Source organism: Ammospiza nelsoni, chromosome 3 (assembly GCF_027579445.1).
Source record: "Ammospiza nelsoni isolate bAmmNel1 chromosome 3, bAmmNel1.pri, whole genome shotgun sequence".
NCBI classification, from domain to species: domain Eukaryota; kingdom Metazoa; phylum Chordata; class Aves; order Passeriformes; family Passerellidae; genus Ammospiza; species Ammospiza nelsoni.
The window spans coordinates 19,510,072-19,536,502 of NC_080635.1; the positions used below are offsets into that span (position 1 = coordinate 19,510,072).

Sequence of the window (26,431 nt, forward strand, 5' to 3'; positions counted from 1 at the left end):
TCAAAACCACATTTGGGTTGCATGTTTTTTTTTGTGGTGAATTTCAAGATTTTGCAGTTTTTGGGAGAACATGCAGTCTGAACATTGACTTTCCACTAATAAACATAAACCCTAAATAAAGCCAAAAACATTATATGAAGTCTATTTTAAATAATGGACAATCAAATTTTATTTTTTAAAAGGGCTAAATGAAGTTGGTAAAAGTGTGGTTGCTTTCAGACTCACCTGCAGGCATATATCCACCAAATTTACAAATTTTAAATGGTCTTTAAATCCAGCTCCAAATCCACTTTGACAGCTCCACCTAGATGAACAGATAAAATACACTGGCCTCCCCTTTAATTAACAGAGGATATGTTAAATAGGATCTGTGGGAGGCCCCTTCAGAACAGGCATGCAAGGCACACGTACTCTATCCAAACATACTCCATTTAAAAGGGCAAACAATCCCAGGGGGATGGGGGAGGGCAGGAACTATCTGTGATACTGACTAATAGCTTTAAATATAGTTTATTTTCTTCAAATGTAGCTGGTACCAAATGTCTTTCTGTACATAGAAAGTTCAGTGGGGTAGGAACAGCTATTTTAGGGTTGATGGAAGGTCAGCAGAACACAAGACAAGCATTGGTGTTCCAAGGCTCTTGTAAGGATGCTAAACCTGACAGGGCTTTTTAGGAAAATGCATTTTTACTAAAGAGATGCTGGCAGAGGACTTCATAATGACTATATGCATTAAATGAAGAACTCCCTTTTTGATCAGAAGTCAGATGTGACTTCTCCACTGGTTGAAGCTGTGTTATCAGGAATCTTTTTCATAAAAAACAGCAGAAAAAAGATAGAATTTTTACTTTCAGGGTTTGGAGGTTCTTTATGGGGGGAGGGAGTATTTTTGTGTTTGTTTTAAATTAAATTAATATTTTAACATAACTGTGCAAATAAGGTGAAAATTTTCTTTTGAAAAGAAGATTAAAAAAAAAAAGCCTTAAATGCAGTGACTTTTGTGGTCAGGCAAAGTTAACTAAGGCTTCAGACACACCCTAAACTCCATAGGTGCAGGAGCTAATCTCTTCTGCTCCCCATGCAAGGAGACTACCTAGTCATGCTGTCCATAGCTCCAGCTTCTCTACAGCTGGTAAGTACAATACTTACTGTGAAGGTGGTGAGGCACTGGCACAGGATGCTCAGAGCTGTGGATGTCCCATGCTGGGAAGTGTTCAAGACCAGGTTGGATGTGGATTTGAGTAACCTGGTCTAGTGGAAGGTGTCCCTGCCCATGGAAGGGGGTTGGAACTAGATCATCTTTTAAGTCCCCTCTAACCCAAATCATTCTGTGTTTTGTACAGATTTAAAAAAGGGAAAAGCACACTATTTTTTTTTTAATTTTAGCAGCTTTCCATTGTCTGCTGCACTGCCTGACTTCCCTCAGCTCCAGCTGCATGTTCAAACTAAAGAAATCAGATAGATTTTGCTCTTGGGAATCTTAAAATAAGTATGTATGTCACTTACCCCTTCATGGCTGCACATCACTGATGCCAGCACTCCTGTCACTACTTTCCAAGAGAGATTCCACAAGACCAACCTGAGCCCAGGTGATAAACTCAGCCAGGTTATCAGCAGTGCAACAGAACTCCCAGCAAGCTGTTTAAATTTTATCTGCTCTCAGCATCCTCCCAGGTGCTGATAAGGCCCAGCAGCTACCTGGAGCACAGTTGCTCCCAGAACAGGTCCTCTAAGAGTGCACAGCCAACAGTGCCACTCTGCTTAAGACGAAGAGTCTCTCTGATGGAGACCCCAGCTGACCACTTGGACAGGTGTTGCAGTAGCACAGCTCAGCACAGTTTCTTCAACTAGAGAGCAGCAATACACTGGGTTGTCTGCAAGCACGGTGCAGCTCAGACCTTCTGCTCCTTCAGATCCAGTGCCCAAGAGCTCCTCTTATTTTAATCGGCTTTTGAAGGACTCCCGTGTGTGCCTTTCCATGTCAAGTAAACTCAACCTTTCCTTAAAACCACTTTCAGAGCTGAGAAGATACTTTCAGAATTCCATAAAAAATATCGATTTATTTTTGCAGACTTTTTGCAACTAAGTTTAGAGTGATGGATCCAATTGTCTTGCTGGTTGTCTTCAAGGATTAATTACACAGTAACCTGCACCCCCTAATTAGGATGTTTGTGACTCACATTTCTGAGCACAGGAACATGAATTGGGAGATTTAATTCTGCTAAAAGTTACACAGCCCAGGATGTGGAAAACTATCATTGGACGGCTGTATTAAATAGAAATAAAGGACAACTGCAGGAAATTAAACTTCATGTTACCTGTTCCTTGAGGTAACAACAAAGACAATATTCTGCTTTATGTTAAATAAATTCAAGAAATGGAGAGTGAATAGGGACCACCAAACTGCACAACTGTAAACACAGTGCAACGGAGCTTTCAGGGAGTGACGTCTCTACGTTTGAAAGAATCCAGGACATTGCTGGTACTCTTTATCTCTACCACAATATTCTTGCAGTCCAACTATCACTGCGACTTTTGATCTTTTACCAAAAATAGCAAGTTTTCAAAGGAATCAGGAAGTTGACCCAGTGGCCCAAGCTATGTGAAGAAATCAAGCAAGTATTTTCCAAGTCTAAACTTAATGTCTATTTCTTTGCTTTCTGCAGACAGAGAAGACTGCATTCTTACCCATCTGTTTTAATTTTTTTTAGTTTTACATGTCTATGTGTGAAATCTTGAAAAAATTGACAGATTTAGCTGCCACTTTTAACTTATACCAAAGGGATTTAGGTAGGTCTGCTAAAAATAACTGTCCATGACTTACTATAAGTAATTGTGGCTGCTATGACTGAGGAATTGTCATCCTACATAATCTCTTGAAGACAAGCCTCAATTAACAGTGAATGAAGCTGGTTTTTGGAACTCAACAGTAAAGAGGCTGTGAGGGTTAGCACATCAGTGAAGCACAATAATTGTTTCACTGTGCTTATTATCTAGTGACTACAGAAAGTGAGAACACTCAGCTGTTAAACAAGCAGTGATAAGCTGTCAGAACAATTTTGTGCCCTAGAGAAGATACAATTCTCTACAATACTGCTCCTGGAGGACAGGGGAATTTCAACCAGCCTAGGTGTCTCACACATAACAATCAAAGGACAAAGGGCAAAAATGAGAGGTTCCCACCCAAACTCTTGACTGTGATGTACCACCAGCTGCTCCATGTCCTTGTTCTGCACAGGTGGAAGATAGTCTCTACCTGATGTTTAGCTCAGGCTACAATTACTTGTGGTTTGATTTTATCAGGGTCTATAAGTACCCAAAAGTGGGTATCAAGAAGAAGGATCCAGGCTCTTCTTGGTGGTGCCAAGCAATAGGACAAGAGGCAATAGGCAGCAACTGATGCACAGAAGTTCCCCCTGAATATGAAGAACTTCTTTAGTGTGCAGGTGACCATGCACTGCAACAGATTGCCCAGTGAGGCTGTGGAGTCTCCTTCCCTGAGGATATTCATGAACCATCTGGACACAATCCTGTGCCCTGTGCTCTGGGGTGACCCGATGACTCACTGTGCTCCCTTCCAGCCTGACCCTCTCTGTGATTTCCAGAAGCCGATGTGATGAGCTGTGGCCCACTGGGGAGAATGGCATTCCTCAGGCCAGGTGATTGTTGAATACTGGGTATTGATGCTATTCCACAACCAGGGCTCATTCTCAGTCCATCTGCACACAAACACCTGGAGAACATGGAAGCACCCAGCACCTTGCCTTTGTTGACAGTCCCACCTTGAGCAGCCCCAGCCCTAACATACACCCTCTACACATCTAAGCCTTGCTTATTTCTTTTCCCCATCCAACCACTCCTGTTCTCTGGTCATGAGGAGTAAGCAGATTTCTTACAGAAAATGCCCAGTGTGTGAAACCCTTACCGAATTTACCAATTTCTTCAGATAAAATGCAAAGAATTACTAGTAACAGTGACATTCTAAGTTGAGATTGTTAACATTAACGCAATGAAGATTATGTAAAATATAATATTTCTCTTCCAGCTGAAGGCTGATACACATGTAGGCTTTATGCCTGCATCACTTTTTAGAATCTTCTACCCCAAAAAAAACAGACTTTGTATGTGTAGTCCTCAGCCCTGCAGCTACCTAGCACAGGGAATTTCTGATGGATCTTAAAAGACAAAAAGGCAATTTAAGGTGCTAGGATAGACCAGAAATGAACACCCTGTGGCAGCCCTTTTTGAAATTTTTGCCATTTGTAGAGGCAAGATTTGTAAATCTCTTGTCTTCTTACAGAGCAGCAGAGTGATGCCTTTGGAAGGCTGTTTTTCTCCTCAGAAAGCAGAAGCAGATCTTTCTCAGGTTTTCTTGGATGAAAATGTACCCACCACAGATCTTAAGCAACCTAGAAATTTCTGCTTTTAACAACTGTCATTCTTGTACATAGTCCTCTGCAAGAACTATTGGTACAATAAATGATGTAATAAAAAGTTTTTGGTATTATACTCTGAGATATGACATGGACTGACTTGAGTAAACTCTCATACTTTTAAACATTTTCCCCTATTTTAATACGTCCCTAGAAAAAAAAAAGTCAAGTCTATAAACATCTTCTTTTTTTTCTTCCCTCCTTACCAAATATCAATTAATGCAAAACCAGCACACTTATCTAGGATCATAAGGGATGCAAAACTGAGATGATGACTATTTGTATCTAATGGTTCTGCTCTCTTACACATATCCTCTGGTTAACTGCATATATTTCTGAATTCAGAGGTAGGATTAAAAAAGACAATAGTCAGTAATAACTATGAGATCCTGCTAACAATAGTCAAAATTAAATGCTGAAGCAGAAAACAAAAAATATTCACAAACAAATGTTACTCCTTAAGAAAGCTGAATTCATTAGAAGTTTATACTTTTGTTTTCTTCTTCTAGAGTTAAAAAATTAACAATTGTTTAAGTACACAATTTAAAAAACAGTGGCTCATAATTGACACATTTTCAGTCAATTTTCTAAATTACTTAAAGAAAATCAAACACAATTCCTACAGTTACAGCAAATCAACAGTCATACGAGGATATTTACAGTGCAATGTTCTAGCTCATGCTCTCAGCCTTACAAAATGGCCATACAATTGATTTGAGTGTCACCCCCCCACGCAGACCAGTTTTAGGATTCCAGCCATTTTCTGCTAAGAGGCTTAACAGGAGTAAATCAGGAGTTTAGATCTATGGCCTCTCCCAAACAGGGATGCAGATGGCAGTTTCTTCTTCCAAAGACAGCCCCATTTCCAAATCAGCCCAATCAACAGCAGCCTAATGAGGGGCAATGGGATCTACACCATGATTTGTGTTATGTAAAAGATGTGCCACTAGAACAGCAGTGGAAAAAATATGTTTGGCCAGAAGCAAAAAAATCAGCTCTTTTTCCTTCTGCTTCTGTGACTTAACGAACAGACACACTCTTAACTAATTGCTTTGGCAGGCCAGCATGCTGCCTGTGCTTAATGATACCATTAGGAATTCCACAAGCTTTCAGCTTCTAACACTAAGAACTTCCAACATGTGCTTTTTAAGAGTGAACCTCGGAATTCTTTTTCTTTTTAAAAGATTTTTCTTTCACTCCTTCCCACTGGCTGCTGCATCAGGCATAACAATACACAAATATGCAACATGCACTTTAAACTGGGCACTTGTCTGTCCCAGGAAAACTTAATACTTACAGAGCACCCCTGCCAACAAAATGGCATTCAGAACAACTCTGAGTTCACAAATAGAAAACTACATCCTCAACATGACTGCTTCAGCCTTACCACATACATCCAACCTGCACTTTCTCAAAGCTCAATCGCTCTTCATTTTACAGGTCTGAGTTGTGAACATGCACTGAAATTCCCTTTTCATACTTACAACAGAAAATTAAGAATCTAAACATCAGATAGGATCATATTAGTCCTTCTTCACAATTACTTTGCTTCTTCTTTTAGGCTAGGGTAACACTTTTCAAATTTAGTAATCCATAAACAAGAAACAAGCAGACAAGCATTTGAAAGATGGCTGGCTTTTGGCCTGGAGGCTACTTTAAAAAAAAATCATGTAACATTTAAAGAATGTCACAATTTAAAGATAACATTGATGTAATTCAACTAGTTTTCTCCCTTATTTGTTTTATGCAGCAGAAAATATAATTGTCAGCTTCCTACAAACAGCTGACATTTTGGTTATATTGGAGCTGGACTGGGGGACAACCAGAGATTTAAATGCAGAACCAGTAAGGATGTTAACATGCTCAAACTGCAGCTTCCCAAACATCTGCTTAGCAGCCTAACTGTCTACATAAAGGGATTCACTGAGCCAGAGAGGAGCTGTGCATGAGCCCTACAGTATTGGCCTGGACAGCAGCTTGAACAGGGCAGGCTCAACATCAGATCATTCCCTTAGGCTTTTCTTCCCCTCCAATGCCCATGAAGTCTCTGACATAGTGAACATCCAGTTCTTTTAGTCAAACTGGAAATTCTACTGTTATGTTAGCAAATGCATCACTACTCTACAGCCTCAGTGTTACTGTATTGCTCACAGCATAAAAAATTGACAATTCAAACTGTCAAGCCGAGGTCACAAACTAAACAAGCCCACAGCCTTACACATCATTACCTGGCACCTCCACCTCTACACCTGACTATTTAGTCAGTTCACAATCTTTCTGATATTGCTCCAATCTCAAGAGACAGCAGCAATCTTCAGGAAACAACTGCAAGGAAAGAAACACTGCTAAAAACTACCTCTGGACATAGGGCGAGATGATTAGGACCAAATGAGGGAAGCAGAGCCCTGCCATCTGCACTTCATGATCACTTGTAAAGGCAGCTCTGTCTGTAAAGACAAATACAGTTTGTGCTTGGCATGACTGTTTTTGTGGTTCTTTATAGGCACTAAATGTATCTAACATGTGATGCAAACTCTTGCACACAAATTTGGATTCCAATATTATGGTTGACACAAAATTTTAGGAGGTGTGATATGCAGTAGTGCTGTGAAGTCTGTTATGGATCAGTTTCTTCTACCACAGCCTCCAGGAAAACTAAAGATCTAAAGATGTGGTTACTACAGGTATGCCAGAAGATTATGTGATCTGAAATGACTGGCACTTCACAGTGTCAAAGAACCTCCTGCACCTTAAAAAGCACAAAAAATATTGCAAGGAAGAAGAAAAAGTTATGCTGGCCACTGTGTACATGGAAAAAAAATCTGCATATCAAAGTGAAAAAGCATCTTCTGATCAAAGACTCCTTCATTCCCAGACCATCTTGTACACAGGGTCTCCAATTTGAATTGTTCCAGTTTTGTCAACAGCAAAGTATTTCCCAAAGAGAGGGCTGGTTTTGTAAATGTGTTTCTCAGATGGGTCACATAAGCGGTAACTGCAAAGAGAAAGCCCTTCTTTAGAATAAGTGCTAACAAAAACTGCACATCAAAATATCCGTGATGAAAGAGAGGATATGCAAATAATGATGCCTTGCCTTGCTCATCATATTAGGCTAAAAAGACCCAGGCAGGTCATATGGAGGAGAAAAAGCCTGACTGTATTCAGACCTTCATGTTTAATATATACAAAAATATTTTTATAAAGAAAAGTCAAAGAAGCAAAGTTAGATCTTTAGATACCTTAAATACCTGCTACCCCAAGCTTTCACTGTAGCAGATATAACAGAGATAGGGAATATGGAGTTTGCAAGAAAGAAGGGAACATCCTGAATTTTCTTACCACACAGAATTGCAAGAAGTAGACTGGAAGCCAATATACAGACCTTCACACTGCATTATTATGTCCCACACACACTTCAAACCACCTTTAAAACACTAGTCTCACATTTGTCAGGGTCTAGCCTAAATCCTCTCCCACAGTCTAAGAAACAGTGGTATTTTTATAACCTTTTCAATGTTTCCAAGGGCTCCTTCCTGTCAATGACTCCAGTGTCTGGATTAACAGTTGTTAAAATACACCTGCAATGACAAACAGTGCCAAATCAGTCAGGGTTTCTTATCATAAACCTCTTTGTTCCTATGTAAAATAAAAGTCTCCAATGTTTACCTGCCACAACACACGGTCCCTTTCATTTCCACATCACCAATAAGAATATCCTCCCAGGTGTCCTGAGGGAAGTAAACATTAGGCACATATTAGACACAAGCACATGCAATTACTTTTCCAGAAATGGCATAGTCATTCACAAAAAGGTGCACCATTCCAGATGACACCTTTACTAGCACCTTCAAAATATGCATAGTTACACTACAGTACTATAAAGAAAACCCTACTGTCATTGCATCTATCCAATTCAGGACACACTAATGATTCTATCCGAAAAGGGAGACACACAAGTAATGAATCCTGTTCTCCAACATACGGTTGTCTGAAGCACCGAGCCTAAAGCAATTTGTTCTTGCTGTTCTTGCTGTATGGGTGATAATCTGGTCTGTGGCCTCTGGTAAATCTACAGTTTTGCAGAAAGGAAATTTTTAGGGGAAGTAAGTTTTTGCTCGTCATCTACACAAGCTTTCTATTGCAAATCCTCCTGGGAGATAAAAATCTATTCCGGCTTTAGGAACTTTTTCATTTTGAGAAATAATCATTCATAGATCTGTGACCTCCAAAATGTTTCACATGCACTGATGTGAGCTGAAGCTTTATCTCTCTGGAACTCAGTTGTAAAAATCACATATGAGCTTTCCTCACCCTTGTTGGCACACAAAGCAACTGAGTTACAAAGAAACAAAAGCAAGCCTTCAAAAAGACATTTAAGACAGTTATTTTACCTCCTCAAAAGCACTGCAGTCTGTTACAAAAATATTTGGCCTGAAGTTCTGTATCTTAGCTTTCTTTTCCAGCCTGGTATTTAGATCATCCATTGAAGCTTCAGAGATGATCAAGACTGGACTGCAGTCAGGATATGCGACCTACAGAAACAAACACCACCAAATCCTAAGGTTGCTGTAAGAGTATGGGAGAAAAGTCAGTGCACAGCAAAAGACAGATACTGGAACCAGTGGCCTTTTAGGCTGCTCTGTTCAAGTTTTGATTTTCCTGAAAGTAGGTTAACAAGGAAAACAACAGGCTCTTCCCTATTTCAGTCACCATGGCAATTTTTGTGTGCTCAAACTGCCTTATCACAACACCAGAGGGAGTTCTACATCCAGAACAGCCCATACTCAATTACAGCTGTCCATTAATCAGTCTAGGATGCCTGGGCAGTGGGAGGGCCATATAAGCAAATAAGGTAAATGAACAGTATTTAAAAACCTCTAAACCTCCAAGAAGTGGAGTTCCACAGAGGTGGGAGCATTAAAAAAAAAGACATTTTGGTAACAATTTTAGTATATAACTCTCCTGCCTTTCTCTTACATTAGTCTTGCTCCATTTTTGTAAGTGCCTTTCAACCACAAGATGATGAGCATTGAAATACCTATCCAAAAATTCTGCCTTTTCTTTCTTGCTATGGTTACGGAACATCAGCCCTCCTAATCTGACGTCCCTATTGCTGAAACATTGTGTCTGTATTGGTCTCAGTGCCCTTACATAACAAATGCATATCTACAGAGGTCTATAATTGAATATACCTTCTTCTCTTTGAGCAGCAACAAGCATGCCCTACAAATAATAACATCGCTAAAGCAAGGTACTCACAATTTTAATTTGTTTAAAAACCTTACATTTGATACAATTCAAAGTATCTTCACCTGAGAGAATTGTCAAGAAAAAAAGAAGGGCAGCAGTGGCTAAAATGATATAAGGATGTCTGAGCACAGCATCTCCTTTCCATACCTTTCCATGACATTTCTTTAATAACATACCTTCAAGCCTCTTCCACAGAAAGAGGCAAAACCTCTGAAACTTCCTTTTAATTTTAATTCCTAGGGCCACAACTGTAACCAGCCTGTTTAAACATCATTCCTTTGAACAAAATACAAAGTAACACAACTTGTATCAGTATACTCCCAGACTTAACAAGAGATAGGGAGTGTAATCTTTCTATGCAACACAGATTGCACCATCAAAACATCTTTAAAGATGTAACTTTTTTCTATTCACTGAGACACAGAAGGGTATTGTATTCTGCAATGTAATAGTTCCTCTTCAAGTATCAGTTTCAGACTCTTTAGCTGTGAATGGTCAATAGTTTAAAACCAATTTGAAGTAAAAATTAAGGAAGTCACCTCTTTACTGAAAAGAATACTCACATGGTTTTATTACACAACTACACACCTTGCTAAACTGGGTTCAATCACCAAGATAAAATGGGCAGTTTCTGGTGGGTGGGTGGAAATGGTTAAAAGGACATACTTCTGAGAAAGAGTGTTTATTTACCTCATCTGTGTTTCGGAAAAGGTTAAAAGGACATACTTCTGAGAAAGAGTGTTTATTTACCTCATCTGTGTTTCGGAAAAGAGCTATTGTGTCTTTTGACTTTCTTGGCACCATGGAGGGCTCAAAGTGCACCAGTCGACAGGGCTCGGAGTTCAGGAAGGTGGTGAGCCATTGAGCAACTTCATCACCACAGTCTCTGCCTTGGATATCCTGTCCAAACACCCTGGAGAGTCACAACATATCAGCAAGTTAGCTGGAAACATCACGGTTCAGTGAAGCTTCTTATTCAAAGGTAAAAACCATGTTTTAATAGTGGTAGCAATATAAAGAAAATGAATAATTCCCAAAGGGCAACCTCCTTGTGGCCGCGGTGTTTTGAAAGCTAAAGAACATACACATGACCAGACAATACCAGCTGGTGAAAGAGTGAGCTCTGAAACAGCGTTAATGTGCCCAGAGCTGACTGCCCCATCAGTGACAGTAACCTACCTGCTCCCCCTACTTTGAGGGAAAAGGGGCCTGCACTTGCATTTGCATGAGACTGCTGCACCAAATGATTTCTACTGAGAAATAACTGAGAGGTAACTAATTTCAGAAAATGAACGATAGTTTGAAATTATGCGATTACTTACCACAACTGATATGTACACATGTCATTAATTAAGTGTTCCTAACTGTTAAGGAAACTTTCCTTCAGGTTTTAGTGCTGTCAAACTTTAGCCAGAGATGAGTGAGACTCTTCAGCTCAGACTTCACATACAAAATAGCTCAGTATCTTAAAGGAGGTTAAAGATTTCTACTGGAAACAAAGTCCATGGGGGTCAAAAAGCCACTGCCAGTAGAATACAAACAAGTTTATGCAAGAAACATTTTCCTAGCAAAAACCTGAAAAGAAAAGCACATGCGAAAGACAGCATTGAGAGAGAGGGAAGGGGGAAAGAAAAATCCTCCTTCAGTACCTGCAGTTGCGGACGGGATTTTTCTTGGAGAGCTTTACAGGCACCCTTATCTTCTCCATGTCCCCGGCCTCCAAGACCAAGTGCCCGTTTTCACAGGTGGCAGAGATAAGGACGAGGCGCGGCTCCTGGCGAGCTGTCACCATGTGCCCGTCCTCCCTGATCACGAGCCAGAACCTGCGGGGGACGGGGCACAAAGGCGCCCAACAGCGTTAATGTCGGGCAGGTGCTCCTTCCCAGGCCCTCAGGGAAACAAACACCCGACAGCCGCGGAGCCACGCGAGGCTCCAGGCCCCAGCCGGCCTACCTGTCCCGCAGCTCCCCGCTGCGCAGCCCCATCGGCGTCACCTGCGCCCGCCGCACCGACACCCCCCGGCACGACTTCACCGGGTACACGAAGAGCCGGAGCACCGTCCCGACCCGCTGCAGGCGGCGGCGGCGGCGCGGGCCGGCCCAGCGCCAGGCCCCGAGCAGGGCGCCCAGGGCCAGCAGCGCCGCCGCCCCCCAGAGCCAGCCCTGCCGCGCCGGGCCCGCCGCGCTCCACAGGCCGCTCATGGCGACTGGGCCCCGCTGCGCGCCCGGAGCGGCCGTGGGCGGGAGCGGCACAGCCCGGCCCCCTCACACCGCCCCTCGCCGCCCCGGCCGGCCTTCGGGGCCTGCCACCCGCCCCGGCGCTGCTGCAGGCCGGGCGCAGCGCGGAGCCGCGACCTTCGGTGCGAGAAAGGGGGCGGTGCAGCGGGAAAATACACGGCTGAGCGTCCGGCTTGGCAAAGTACCGGGGAATGATGTGTCCGTCTGATGCGCGGGCTTGTAGTGAAAGCAGCGCTACAGGAAGCGTGGTCTGTGTGGGAATGCACAAGTGCGTCAAATTCGCGTTGGCTTTGTCTCGGGGAAGAGGAGAACAGGTGGATGAAGGCGTGGAGGGCAGCAAATGGGGTGTCCAGTGCTGTCCGGCCGCCTTGCGACATCTGCACGCCGCAGCTGCCTGGTACCAAACTCCTGAGAGCCCTTCCGAGAGCTTGCTGCTTGTTGGCAGGGTCTCAGGGAAGTTGCTTTGTGGGCTACCCAGCTGCAAGGCAAATATGACATCAAATACGGGCTGGAGTGACAAATGGCACTGTTGCCACAGGTCTGTTCTCACAGGCAAAGCAAGAGCTTTGGGATCTGATGGCCAAACTCACAAACTGAAATTTTTATGATAAGTCTGCTGAGAGCAACGTCCCAGAATACAGAAGATGGGGAAGCTCAGTGTTGGGCATTTCTGGGGAGATCCAGACAGCCCAGCCACAATGGAAATACGCCATCAGCAGCATCCTGGTGGAGAGGGATGTTGAAGGTGAGGCTGTTATGAACCTTTTTGATAATGGGTCCGTGTGAGCAATCAAGCCAGGAGAGTTCCTCACACTGACCTCAAGAATCACTTGATCATGACCAGGATCAGAAAATGTTCCTGTGAGTGGGAATCACCACAGATTGTAAGAAGTATGTTGGGATTTGTGAAAACCTGCTGGTGGATGAAGACAATGTGATGGATGTCAGAAGCAAAGGCAGTGACAGCAGATCTCTCCCTATTGGTGTGACCCCCCAAAATCTGATTTTCCTCATGGGCAAGAAGGGAGTCCACAGAGGAGTCCTTTATTAAAAGGACCAGGATATGACTGTGGGCAGGAAATCATGACACAAATAGTGCAAAGAGACAGACAGCTGCCTGAGCACAGAGAAGGGAATTAAACCTGGTTTTGTTGCAGATGACTTTGCCTGCTTCTTTCAGATGAGGGGTGCTGGGCAGGTAGCAGTGCTGGGACACCAGCAGACCACCTGAATAGGGGTGGTACAGAAGGGAGTAATGTGTACATTCCTCATCAGGATGCTCTGAATTACTTTTGTGGTCTCCCAGCCATTTTGGGTAGTTGCACCTTGTTATTCACATGTTTCTAATTGATGTTGGGATAAAGGTCCCTGGTCACATTAGCTTTGTGAAAAGACAAGAAGGAGGGACAAAGACAAAAAGACAAGAGAGCCTTTGCCCTGTTGTTCACCACTTTGCTGTTCAAACCATGCCCTGATTCCAGTCATGGGTTTTGGGACCTTTCTCCTTCTACAAGTACACCAAAACATTAAAGATAAACAGAACTTGTGTTTATTTTGAGTTTGCCCCCTGAACAAGCTCAGTTCTGGAAATTAAGTATTGATCAGCAGAGCCTTGTGCTGCTGTTGGATTGTGTGGGGGATGTGCAGAGAAAGCCTGCTGCCTGCTCACCTTCCATGTCACTTGAAAGCCCATCTTATGCTACTTTACTGGGACACCCTGTCTTCCACATGCCTGGGATCCCCACATTACTCCAGGTAAATCATAGGTGTTAAACTGCTTGGTCTGGTAAAACCAGACCTGCCCCACCATCTTCAAATCATTGACCCACTGAGTCAAAAATAATTACTTATGATTGCTTTTCTGACTCCTCCACAGACACAAGAGGGGAACCAACCCTGCTGAGCGGGCTGAGAGCCCATGCACTCTTTGGTAACCATTAAATCTTCTGACTTAACATGAAGTCTATATTTTGTTGAATTTAATTGAATTCACACAGAGGTCTAATCTGCATCTGCACCCACATGAGCAGAAAAATGCTATAAGGGGAACCAGGCATCTTATGTGTTAGCAAATGTTCAACAAAACTGCAGCAACTGTCTAATGTCTGATAAGCAGTGTTTGCAAGCAGGAACCAAAACATACTAACAAAATACTAAAGAGAGAAAAACAAAAACTGGTTTTAGAATTTAACTAGGAAAGCAATGTATCACATGAAATAAATGAAAAAAACAAACAAACTACTATTTATGCTGGCCACTCCTGACAAACATTAATGCTTATTTTCACAAGCTTAAGGCAAAAATGAAGAACTAACTCCTGTGGTTTCTTGAGCACAGTATTCTCCACTGCGCAACCTACAAAGTGCAGAATGATTTTGCTCTCTGAACTTCTGTGTGTGAGGCATCAAAATAACAGAATTTAACAGAATTTTGAGAGAATTTTTTCTGAAAAAAATTGGGTGATTTACTGCTTGCTTGCTTCGTCTGGGTGCCAGAGAAAATAGGTCTGAAGCATGTATATACTCTACCAGCATGAGAATTTGGAGAAGTACAGACCTTGATGGTTGTGAGAAGCTACATCTCTTTCCTAGCTGCACATTATGGGCAGTACAGCAATGTAAATAAGCAGTTCTTTTAGTTCAAAGGACTTGTTAACTGAATTCAGAAATAACTCACTTTGGCTAACATTCCAGTGTTAATTTAGAGAAAAAAATTTCAAAATCCAAGAAGGACCTTAAGTTTTCATTCCCTAGATATACTGACCTAAGGAGCTCAGAGAGATTTTATTTAGACCAGCCCTTCTGTTACATTCAGCCCTAACTCTTCTTGAAGAGTATGGTGAGAAGGAGCTTAAGGAAATAACAGAAGGCAGCTGCATCTGTATAATCTCTCTTCTGCTTTGAAACACAGATCATAAAATCAGAAATAGCTGTGGACAGCACAATTGTGGCTAAATGTTTCAGGTCTGAGTCTGCAGGCTTTGAGGAAAGCCCTCTTCCCCCATGCACCAGGTATCTCCCAAACAGTCTGGCCAGCAGGTTTGTTTCATCCTCCATCTCAGGCACACTGGTTCTTACCTAGGAGCCATCAGCTCCTTGCCTTGTTAAGCAGTGTGAATAGAGCCACTCAGACAAAATAGGTACTGGTTTTGTTGTAATCCAAACAGAGCCTGTTGTGTGACAGAGCTGTGTTTGTTGTAGCCAGAGCAGGCACAGTATTCCTGCCCTTAAAAGCAAATGACCATGTTTTCAATTGCTGATAACATCATCGAAGTTCAGGACAGTTGTGTTGAAATTCTCTGCACCAGGATCTTGTTTCAGGTTTCCTTAAAATGTGTCTGATCATATGAAAAATTCACAGTGTCAATCTTGCAGCAAACTGGGGCTGGGCTCCCTCAGTCAGGAAAGTGATGATGCTGACATATCTTTAAAAAGCATGGTGTTAACTCAGTAGCAGAGGACAAATATTCAGGTAGAAAAAAATTTTATGGAGAATGTAAAAGGCATATATGCCTTCAGATGTAGTGGGCAATTCGAGATAATTCTAGAGACAAACCTAGACACTCTTGTAGCAGCAGCTCAATCAGAGGACTAAGATAAATGGTGAAGAAAGAGTGGAACAATTTTATTTGTTTTCACTACAAAAAAGACCAGCAGCTGTGGATCTTCTAGGTCTTCATTATGTACACAGTGCTGTACTTTGCAAAAGGTATATATTACCACATTGAGGGGAGAGATTAGGATGGACCTTATGGAAAAAACAGTGACAAAGACAGCAAAATACTGGCTTCAATTAGATGTCATTGTGTTAGGATAGAGCTAAATGTAGCCTGGGCTTGTCTCAGTAAAGGAATTAAATGCACACATCAGGGCTATGGCAATTGTTTTTTCAGTGACTCTCTGATAATTCAGCAAAAGGCAGGGATGAGGGGATAATGTCTCAAAGTATGCTGATTTCAACACGATATGATAAAAATCACATTATACTCACACACACACAAATTATATTCTTTATATCCTTTTTCCAAACTTATAACAGACAATAATTTCAAAAATATCTTCACAGAGAGGAGGGGAGGATAAAAGCATTGCTGTTTCCTCTTAAAATCTTGCAGGATATCAAAGTTCAGTGAATCATGCACTAGAAATGAGCTCATTGAAATTCATGTGTGGAAAAATCTCAGGTGAGTAATTGGTGATGGTAGAGTTATAAGTAGAGTCATTAATAATAGATGCCTTTTAATGGAGCCAGAGGAAAGAAATAAAAGGATCTCTCATTTTGATGAGGTTTTTCCTCTACGGAGAATTATTTATACCTAAAACCCGGGTGGGTTGATCGGCTACTTTGGTAGCTATCAGCTGTAACTCCAGACTTATAGGAAGATGAATTGAAAATTCTCTTTTTCTTCCAGTCAAAAGCCAAACTACAGTCTCTCTAAATGCATCAGGACAGCACAGAGATTGTTTTTCCTGGCAAATGTTTGGCCCAGTATTAACAGAGGCTGTTGACATTATGAGTTCTCCCAGTGTTCTGTAAATGCTATTTTCCATCTGAATATAACATCCATCAGCAGCTACAGGTGTCTGAGGAGTCAGGGTAGAGCTGTGTCACCTGGGAGCGCAGGTAAGGACCAAAGGAGAGAATTTGAGGGCAGCAGGGCATTTGTTCTGCAGCACAAATATTAACACTTCTGCAGCTCTGGTTTATCAGCCATCACGGGGCAGGATGGGATTCACCAAGGACAGGAAAGTCCCCACCCTAATTCAGGCACAGCTGAAAAAACAATCTGATGCTAGTTCAGTGTCCCAGGAAAGGAAGGAGCAAGGAGTCCTTTACAGGAAGCAGAAACAGGAATACAGAAAGCATGAGGAGGCAACTACTTGTGGTTTGCTGGAGCTGGGGTCCAAGGCACTCCTGGGGGGAGGGGGATGTCTCATTCCAGTCTGCCAACCTGCACTTCAAAATTCCTCATCTCAGAAAAAGATGAAATTTAGAAACAATAAGTGGCCGTGGCTCATTCCCTCGCCTTCAGTGAATCTTCCTTAAGGAATCTTTTTGAGAAGCAGCAAGAACTTCGGGGCAAAGTACAATACATTTTTATGTGTTGAAGGGAAAAAAAACCCCGAGACAAGAACAATGTTCCTATGGCTTTACATTTGAAACACTTGGACAGAGAAGGCTCAGGATTCCACTGGGTAAGAAACACTGGTGTACAGAGGTGGAGGTTACACTGCTGAGACCCCACATCCTGAGGATGGCTCTGGACAAACAGGGAGGCCAGCCTAGGGAAAGGCAGGAAATCCCTGAGGCAGAACAACGGGCCAGGCTGACGAGGCTGGAAATCTGTGAGCTTTTTTCCCAGGAGATGGCAGTAAAGGACAACAGGCTTTCAGCCAGCAGAACACAGGGAAGTGGAAGTAGTGGTGGAAGCTGAGCTGCTCCTCAGGCAGCGCTGCCACCCTCGCCAGCCGCTTCTTGTTACCAGGAGCAAAGCTTTATTCCTCGCGTCAGTGCTTCTAGCGAGGGTGAGGAGCTCAGACATTTCCATACAGTAGGTAAATTAAAAGCTTTTTGGTAACCATGGCAGAATCCCACTCACAACCTCATCCAGACTGGAAGAAGCCCAGGAGGTCTCTCCTCCAGCATCCCGCTCACAGCTGGGTGAATGCTGCATTCGCACTGGGTTGCTTCCCTGACTTGTTTCTGGCTGACAACTGCACAGTTTCGATTTATGACCATGACCTCTTGCTGTCTGGCTGCAGACTTCAGTAAGGAGCCTGGCTCCATCATGTTGGAAACCCTTTCTTATGTATTGAAAAGCTGTTGTCAAGTTTCTCCTAAGTCTTCCCTCCTCCAGGTGAACAAGTCCAGAGCCCTGCATCTCTCTTCGTGCACGTTGCAGGATTCAGAAAAGTGCACTGCCCTCTCTGAGCCTGGTCTAGACTTCACCCCAAAACAGGCCTGGCACCCTAATACTGCTTTCTAAAAGGAGAAAAAAGGGAAGGATTTTATTCCTTTATCTTCTCTTAATTTAATTGTCTCCATTAATCTACAAGTTCTTCAGGCTCTCTACTTTTCCTTGAAGAAACAAGGATTTCCAAAGCACACTCTGTACAGGTAACTGCAGCAACTTTGTGCATATTTTAGGATCAGTTTTGTCTCAGAAGAGGCCAGTGTTCAGCTAACAAGGCACTTAGGATAGAGAAAGAGAGACAATTGGTTTTACTGCACCCCAAAACAAAACCTTCCCCTTTCCCGGTCTTACAGACAGGCAGAGATCAGAAAGGACATTAATCCCTGAAGTGATCCATGACCTGGGAGGGGCAAAGATCTCAAAGTGCTGTACAACTCTCCTCAGTCACTGCACTTCCACAGCATGCTGTGCAAGAGTGCTTCCTTGCTGCAAATGTTACAGGACAAAGGACAATAGCCCTGAGTCCTCTGCTATTTCCTCAGAGCCTACAGTAAGCCAGAGGAGTAATTAAATACTCTGGCAAAACCAGCAGAAATATGCTTTTTTTCTGCTCCTGTGACTCATTGGGCACTCACCAGGAATAGGCAGGAATTTAAAGTAAAAGTGACTTGCCAGGCTGTCTGGTTAGTGGAGTTTGTTGCTAAGAAAAGCATGGACAAGTTCACTACGTATTTCTTGCCACTCTTGCATGTATTCACCTTCCCAAACCTATTTATCCTGCCATTTTTCATAAAGCACAGTGAAAGGTGTATGGGAATCTGAAGAGAACCAGATAGGACAGCAGCACACCACTGGAGACAAACCTGGCAAATGAAGCCATGGGTAGAGGTTTCATGCAAGGGGCTGAAGGGAGGAACATATTTTGTCCAGCTCAAACATCAAATCAAATCTTCCTCATGTACTCACCATGGTATCCACCACATCTCACATTGTTTATGAGCAAGTCAAACATCTATTTTGTTCCTCAGAGGCACCAGGAGTTCAGCTGCAGACAAGCCTGCTTTAATAAGAGAGCCTGTGGGTTGAAAGCTGTCCCTGCTGGGGTGGCTTCTCCAAGGAACACTTTGCCAAGAATACACAACCCCTGTGACAAAGCCAAGATTCAGTCCCACACTGCCCTCATGGCTTGGCACCTGCCAGGGCTGGGAACCCAGGTTCCTCACCAATCCCAGCCTCCTCCCCATCACCATCGTCTTGTTCTCCTTCATCTCACATGCAGACTTTCAGCACGGCAGCTCTACTTCAGGTGGAGGCAGCCTATTTTTCTGGCGGAGCAGCTGACCTGCCAGTTGATGTTGAGGGGGCCAAGAAACATTTCATCTCTCATGTCACTGAGACAACATTCAGCCACAGAGCTGCAGGACCTGCCCTGTTCCACCGGTTTGCACCATAGCCAAGCCAGACCTGGCCCAACAGAGATGCTGCCATGACTGACAGGCAGTACAGCCTCTGCCATCCACCCAGCTGAAAAATGAACCTCACCCTCTGGATTCAGATTTTCTAGACACCGCTTTGTGAGCTGGCCTAATGAAGAGAGTAGCAAACCCTGAGGCCAAGGCTTGGCCTCACAAATTCCCTTCAGGAGCTGAGGAGTGAATTACTGCTCAAGGAGAACTGATAAAGAGCACTGATTGGAAACCTCAATGAGAACCATCAGTTCGAGGGAGGAAAATGAATCATTAGCTGGTTTATTGCAGCAGCACAGGTTACTCACTTACTTTTTCTTTCTTTATCCTCTTTCTTAGTTTTTGGTCTATTTTAGAAACATTGGCCAGCCAAAGCTGACTCACCAATATGCCTGAGGCTTTTCTTTTCTCAGGCTCACACAGAAGAACCATGGACATGTCATTCAGGTTCTGTATGGATAGCAACCAGGTTATTCCCTTAAAGTTCCACCAGGTGAGCAGAGACTGGATGTCAGCAGGTAAAAGTCCACTGTGCTGAGCAGTTCAGGAACTAAGGTTCATGTTTACCTTTGTGGAAAGTCTGAACAGGCTGGACTCTGTGTGTTGCAATGAGGGAGCAGCCTTACTAGTCAGGGGACATAGAGACAAATAGATGGGACACTCACTCCACACAGAAAAATGGAGACACAAATCTCTTCCTACATGGCTTAAGTAGTTTGAAAAAAGGTCTAATGATTTATGCTGTAAGAGCACTGTAAAACATGGAGGGGTGTAACAAAATGTAAAGTTAAACTCTGCAGGCTGGTGTGGCATGTGGGTGTTAGGACAGCCTTGTTCTTATTGCATTATAACAGCCCTATGGCATGCTGGTGGGGCAGACAAGAGGGACAGGTCTGTCTGACGCTGTCGAGGCAGAGACGGAATGAAGGACTCCATCCTTCAGAAGGGGAATCAGAAGGCTGAAGGCCAGCTTAATGAAAGTAGCAGGTCCTTTTGTAATGTGGCTTGCCAAGGTGAGACTTGATTGGTCTCAAAGTAAAAACCTCTCACACCATTGGTGAATTATGAATAGCACACTCTGGATAATTGTATCTATAAACAATGGTTACAGAAAGAGAGATAATAATTGTTTTCTCTAAGTTTCCCACAGCTTCTCACAGCTTCCCAGGAAAATCCTGGCACAGCTATGTCTCTCTGTTCAGAGGATATTTGATTCCTACAGTCTGTCCCCACAAAAAAGCTCAAGAGAAACAACTGAAGGTATGAAATCAATGAGCAAAATCCCTTTGTGGCTGTTTCTACCCCAGCTTCTGCAGCCTTAGATCCTCTGCAGCCTCATCTCCACACCTTGCTGTTCCTGAGCATTTCCACACGGTCTGGGCTACAATCATGTCCTACCAGGGCCCTGAGGCCACAGGCAAAGCAACGTGGGGAAGTTTACACTGCAGCTTCCCCTCGCTGGCTGGGTTGCTGCTGAGAAACTCTTCTTTTGTGAGCTTACTTAGGAGTGTAGGTAAAAACAGACATGGATCTCATGGCTTTTATTTACAGTCCAGTTAGAAAAGAGCATAACACCCCGCCCCCTCCCCCCTCCATCTGATTCATTTGCTACATTTAAAAGAAATACAGTGTGGTTTGCCAAGACATACAAACTCCTTTGTTCTGAAAAGGCAAAGAAAGCAAGTGAACAGCATTTTTTTCCAGTTAAGTCAACTCCTTGATTACAAAAACACCATCAAAACTAGAAAGATACATAATACACAGAGAAAGTGCTAGCAGGGAAGTCAGTTACGACCACCACAAAAGACTGACAGAAACAAACAAACAAAAAAAAAAAAAACCCACAAAATTTTCAAGGCACATAACCCACCTTGTTCCTGTGTCATCAATATATAGTTTATGTCCCTGGAGGTCTGACATGGAAGCTGCTGCATCTGCAGCACTGAGCTGAGCTATCTGGTATTGACATCCTCTGCTTACAGCTTCCAGGTGCAGAAATGATGATGGAGCTGGCAGGTTATTTGGCCCCATTCTCATACATCACACCTGTACATTCTTATACCAAATGCTGTATGTATATTTTTTTTCTCAGATGCAGCTGGCAAACATTTGTTTTTGCCCTGGTGAACACCACAGAATTAGGTGTAAAATGCTCAGCTTCCAGAATCAAGTATATCACATATAAACTCCACTCCCAGTAAAAAAATACATGCAGATTTCATAGTAGCAGAGGAAAAGTTTAAAATGTTAATCACAGTGAGCTTTTAATGCCCCAAAATCACAAATACACACCTTGTTTTCTTTCTGTATTTTTACATCTTTCTCATGATTATTTAAAGGCTTGTTATGTCCAGCGTTTGAAATGCACAACCATGGTGTAGCAAAGGTCTCCGTGTCTCAGGCCACATTCCATTTATGTCCAAGTATATTTTTAAGTACACTCATAATCTTAACCCTCTCAGGTGAAAAACTACAACAAACTCAGAATCTCAGAAAACCAAAGACTATCTTTTCCTAATTCTCTGCTATCTGTTCCCTCCACTGCTCTGACAATTTCTCTCACTATTCAAACTCATCTCCACCTCTCCAGCAGCTCTGCCATCCTCTGTTGTCCTTCATTTCTCTCTCCCTCATCTACTTGCTTTTCCATCCATCCTTGGCTCCCTTCCACACAGCAGGAAGCTCTGGAAAACCAACTCAAGCCTGAAAACAAACTTCAGTTCAATTATTCAAAGATTATTTTCTCATCCTTATACTTCTTTGACTTGATCTGATTTTACAAAGCACCAGCATTTTTTTCAGAGAAGAGCACTCAGTCTTGGGAAGGGCCTGGTGCAGGCTCAGGGGTGTTGGTCCAAGAGGTTTTTCAGATCCAAGTCTCAAATTTAATCCTGAGAAGGCAGCAATGGCCTTGTGTCCTCTCCCGTGGGGCACAGGGAGCTGCGCTAGCGGACGAAGGATGCCACGTGTGCTGACACTCCAAAGGGAGCAGAATAGGCTGCTGCTAATCCTTGCAGGCCAACCACCAAGTAGTGACAACCCTTCTGCAGAACCTTCCCGACATTCTGGGGAGAGAGATGAGAAAAAGGGATAAAAAAAAGACAAGGTGAAAGAAAATACCTTCACATAAAATCATTCCAACAGCCAGTGTCACAGCCCCAGAAAATGAAATCCTCCCATAGCTAACAAGGGCTGAAGGGTGGAAAAACATTTTACTATCTATTTTTACATAGGCCTACACACCCACAGGGTATAGTTAAACTGAACGGATGCAGCCTCCACAGGAAGCCAGGCTTTTACATGTGATTCTGTTCAAGAATAAAATTAGTTTAAATTCACCCTAGTTTCTAGAAGTACATAATTCCCACATTACATGTTCTAACTATGTTAGCAATCCTAGAAGTTCATAATGTGCCTCATCACTGAGGGTAAACAAGAGGGCAGTAATCACTGAGAATATTTTTAAGGAAATGTCACTGCTTTTTGTCAAAATAAGAAAGTTTTGGTCCACATCAGTACACATTCAGGAAGTCACCTACATACTGCACTAGAAATAAACTTGCCATGGATTATTTAACTGAAAACCTTAATCTAATTTTCATTTTTGATAGTTTTTGCTCATGTGGCTGCTCTCAACTGGGGAATAAATACAATGTAGTCAGATTTGGAGGAAGATCAAAATTAATTGTTAGTAACTCCTTATGGTTACGTAGGACTAGATTAAAATGACCTCTTATAACATGGAAAAAAACAAATCTGAGTAAGTATTTTTAAATCAGTGAAATCCAGTCAATATCTATTATATTCTTATGATTTCTTAAAGTTGGATTACAGAGGTTCTAGCACATAAAAACCTTCAACTGTCATGATGCAAAAACAGGTTAAACTTTGCTGGTTTTACTCCCATGGAGACTTACTCAAAACGAGTTAAGATGCCAAAATAAAAAGGTGGCTGGAGCCTGGGGGCAGATCCTGAGGCTGGAGGAGGAGATGCAGGGCCTTCCCTTCCCACATCTGCCCCTGCCTCACTATGTCACGCTGGAGTCTTCTTTCCCCCTTCCTGCCCTTCACTCACCCAGACCTCACCTGTTCTTTGTTGGGCTGTTCTTTGTGCCAGAGCCAAACTGGCAACCCTTCCCTGTGGGAATGTCATCTGATCAACACAGTGCCCAAGAACTGGCCTGTGCTCTAAACACCATTAAAAGCCAACAGCAACAGCACCACCAGCAAAGTCATGACCTGCTGCAACCATTCTCACAAGACTGCACTGTACAGATCAGGCCTACAGGCTTGAGACAGCTTCCTACTGCATGGGACCTGGAAAACACAGCGCTGGGAACTCAAAGAATCAAATTATTCATGAAAGAATGAAATATTCTGGTAATTTCTTTATGAAACAGTAGGATTTGAGAGGCAGTTCCTGACAATGTTGACATCTGTAAACTGAATTTCAAATGTAACTTTGCCAGGCTTAATGGCATTTTCTGCATGTCAGACATAGCAAGCATATCTTTACCAAAAATAATGGGGTTTTTAATAGAATGAAGTAGAAAATCATATCTCATGCTGACATCTGTAATGTCAGCAGCAGGAAAGGATTCCTGACAACAGACAGGTTTCTCCTGATAACACAGAAACTATTTTTTGCTACGAACATCCAAGACATACCTGAGGTGTACTTAAGTGACATGAACAAGAGAAAACAATAGAATTCTTCCACATGGCAGTTTTGTAACCAAAGGCACCCATCTTCCGGTGGGAGGAAAACCAAACCACCAGACTGTAGGACTTGTGATTTCCCACACAGGAAAGCAAAAGAACAACTTTGATCCAAAATTGTTGTTACAGATGAAGAACAAACTGCTTTTTTCCCCCCTGTAAATCACAGCAGTGATTTCAAAGGGTCACCTTGGCCAAGGAATGTCCTGCAGGGCTTTTGACCATTTCTTTCGGGCACTTCAGTAGAAGGCAAAAAATGCAGGCCAATTAACTGGAAGTTTCAAGAAATAGTTTTAAAATTATGACGCCGAGGAACGCAGAACCAAGCGAGACAGCACCCGTCCCCGTCACATGGATCAGCTTAGTGTCATTTTCACTTCGAACAGACAGATTTTGTGTTCTTTGATCCAGGAGACGGTCGGCGTCCGCTCCCCCGCCCCAGCAGCCCCGGCTCCTTCCCGAGCAGGTCCAGAGCAGGCGCTGGCTCCGAACCGCCTGCGGGACAAGGGGCATTCCGAGAGCCCCGTGGAACTGCCGGTACCGCAGGCCCCGTGCCGGGGTCCCCGTGCCGAGGGGCCCCGCTCCGGCCGTCCAGGGCGCGCTGTGTCCTCACCTTTCCGTACTTCTTCAGGCGCTTCCCGTAGGGCCGCTTGCCGGGAGCCCGCGGCGGGCGCAGCGGCTCGTAGGAGCCGGGCAGGACGGCGAAGCGCACCTTCCTGCACCCGGCGCCCTCCTCCTCCTCCTCCTCCTCCTGCTGCAGCGCCGCCGGCCGCGGGGCCCCCGCGCTGCCCCCGGCCCCCGCCGCCGCCGCCTCCTCCTCCTCGCCGGGCAGGATGGACACCTGGTCGTCGCCGGCCCCGCGGCGGGAGAATCTGCCCCTCACCTTGGCGCCCAGCCGCGCACCCACCGTCATGGTGCCTTCGGGCGCCGACCCGTCTGCGCCGACCTCGGGCGCTTCCTCCGCCGCTGCGCCACAGGTGTGGCCGGAGGCGGCCGCTGCCCTCTCCCCGGGGCGGGCCGGCCGCGGGAAGAGGCGCCCCGGCCCGGGGCAGGCGGGCGTGGGCTGGCGGTGCCCCGGCTGCGGACCCCGGCCCTTCCGCCGCTCCGGTGCGGGGAGCCGGGAGCCGCCGCTGAGCCCGCGATTGGAGTTCGTCAGCTCAGCGGGGACAGGCGAGCGCTGTCGGGGCGGCACAGCCCCGCACCGCGCCCGGGCTGCTTCGGCCGCGGCTCTGCGAGGGCCGGCGAGACCCTCGGAAGATCCTTCCGTGGCACCGCACGCACGGCCCCGGCCCACGGCAGGTAACGCTCTTCCCTCGTCAGAGAAAAAGGCCAAGCTCCTTGGACATCCCTCAGTTATAGGTGTTCCTACTAAAGCCACGGATGAACAGCCTCTTCTGCGTCCTGGGCTGCGTTCGAATGCCCCTGGGCAAGGCGAAAGTGATGAAGTTTCTCAGTGCCTTTGCCCAGATGCTGGGGGAGGCTGTGATAGCCCCACCTCCGCGGCTGGGGTGCTGCAGTCTAACAGCTGCCTCTGCTAAGCGGTGTTCCTCTGCTAGGGCACATCAAGAAACACATAATTGTACAGGGAGGATAGATACAATTTATTAAACCAGTTGGTGTATTTATCAAGATTTGATATGCATATGGAGGTTTGGACAGGCAGATGCAACAAGGGGACAGACTAAACCTTTCCCCTTTAGTAAGAAAAGTCTAAGAAACAAAACCTTGAACCCGCATCTCCCCAAGACGTGTGTGTAACATTCAGAAAGTAAATCCTGCACTTCACATTCTTACCTGCCCCAAGGATGGTGATTCACCGCCTTCACAGCTCCAGAAAGAACTATGTAAAGAACAGGGTGGGCGTGTCCCTGAAGGGTGGAAGGTGTGAACTAAGTCTCAGGACTGTCACTACAGGAGAAGAGCTCTATCCCAATAAATGACAAGCTCTGAGGTAGATAATTTTTCCCTATCTTCCCAAGAGAGGCAGACCTTTCCCCACAGACTTGGTTTGTACCTTGTAAGCTTGCTTCCCTTTCCAGAACTCAACTATCAAAAACCTCACAGAATACATCTCTCAGCTGAGATTTAGTGTCTCCATTTGCACGGTGGCAGGGGAATCATAACATGTTCTGAGATGAATAGGTCCAAGGTACCCTCAGGTGTATGACACCAGATACCAAAACCTCATGTCTAAACAGTTCATGGAGTTTTAGCATCATCCACTACCATATGGCATAATAACCCCACTTGGTTCCCAGCAATGCCATTCATTCAGTGGACCAGGAATTATTGTTTATTGTATTTTCACTGATTTATATACATTTTAATATTTTTAAACTGGACTGTGTGAAAAGAGATGCACTAGTTTTGGAAATGTTGATATACCTCAAAGCAAGAAATGCAAAAAACCTC

The 26,431-nt window shown here is 44.1% G+C and overlaps 2 protein-coding genes across 4 annotated transcripts in view; both read right to left on the reverse strand.

The window, feature by feature from the left end:
* LOC132071654 (mitochondrial amidoxime reducing component 2-like) overlaps window positions 1-11,961 on the reverse strand; it is a 30,547-nt gene extending 18,586 nt beyond the window's left edge. Inside the window, exons 1-7 of one of the 3 annotated variants that reach the window (XR_009418164.1) lie at window positions 11,637-11,961; window positions 11,333-11,506; window positions 10,434-10,596; window positions 8,825-8,965; window positions 8,100-8,161; window positions 7,940-8,011; window positions 226-304 (exon numbers count right to left, since the gene is read on the reverse strand). Coding sequence is in view for 2 of the 3 variants with exons in the window: in XM_059469328.1 (XP_059325311.1) it covers window positions 7,299-7,428; window positions 7,940-8,011; window positions 8,100-8,161; window positions 8,825-8,965; window positions 10,434-10,596; window positions 11,333-11,506; window positions 11,637-11,884 (990 nt within the window). In the remaining variant the exon portion in view is untranslated. Of the gene's footprint in view, window positions 1-225; window positions 305-4,884; window positions 7,429-7,939; window positions 8,012-8,099; window positions 8,162-8,824; window positions 8,966-10,433; window positions 10,597-11,332; window positions 11,507-11,636 lie in introns of those variants that run through there. The other 2 variants (XM_059469329.1, XM_059469328.1) reach the window with 2 other exon arrangements.
* Window positions 11,962-21,593: 9,632 nt separating this feature from the next.
* On the reverse strand, window positions 21,594-25,404 carry C3H1orf115 (chromosome 3 C1orf115 homolog). Its single transcript, XM_059469509.1, has 2 exons — window positions 24,633-25,404; window positions 21,594-22,365 (listed from the first exon to the last, which is right to left on the reverse strand). Exons 1-2 carry the CDS (start codon window positions 24,930-24,932, stop codon window positions 22,246-22,248), a joined length of 420 nt encoding a protein of 139 aa, XP_059325492.1. The 5' UTR covers window positions 24,933-25,404; the 3' UTR covers window positions 21,594-22,245.
* Window positions 25,405-26,431: the final 1,027 nt, after the last annotated feature.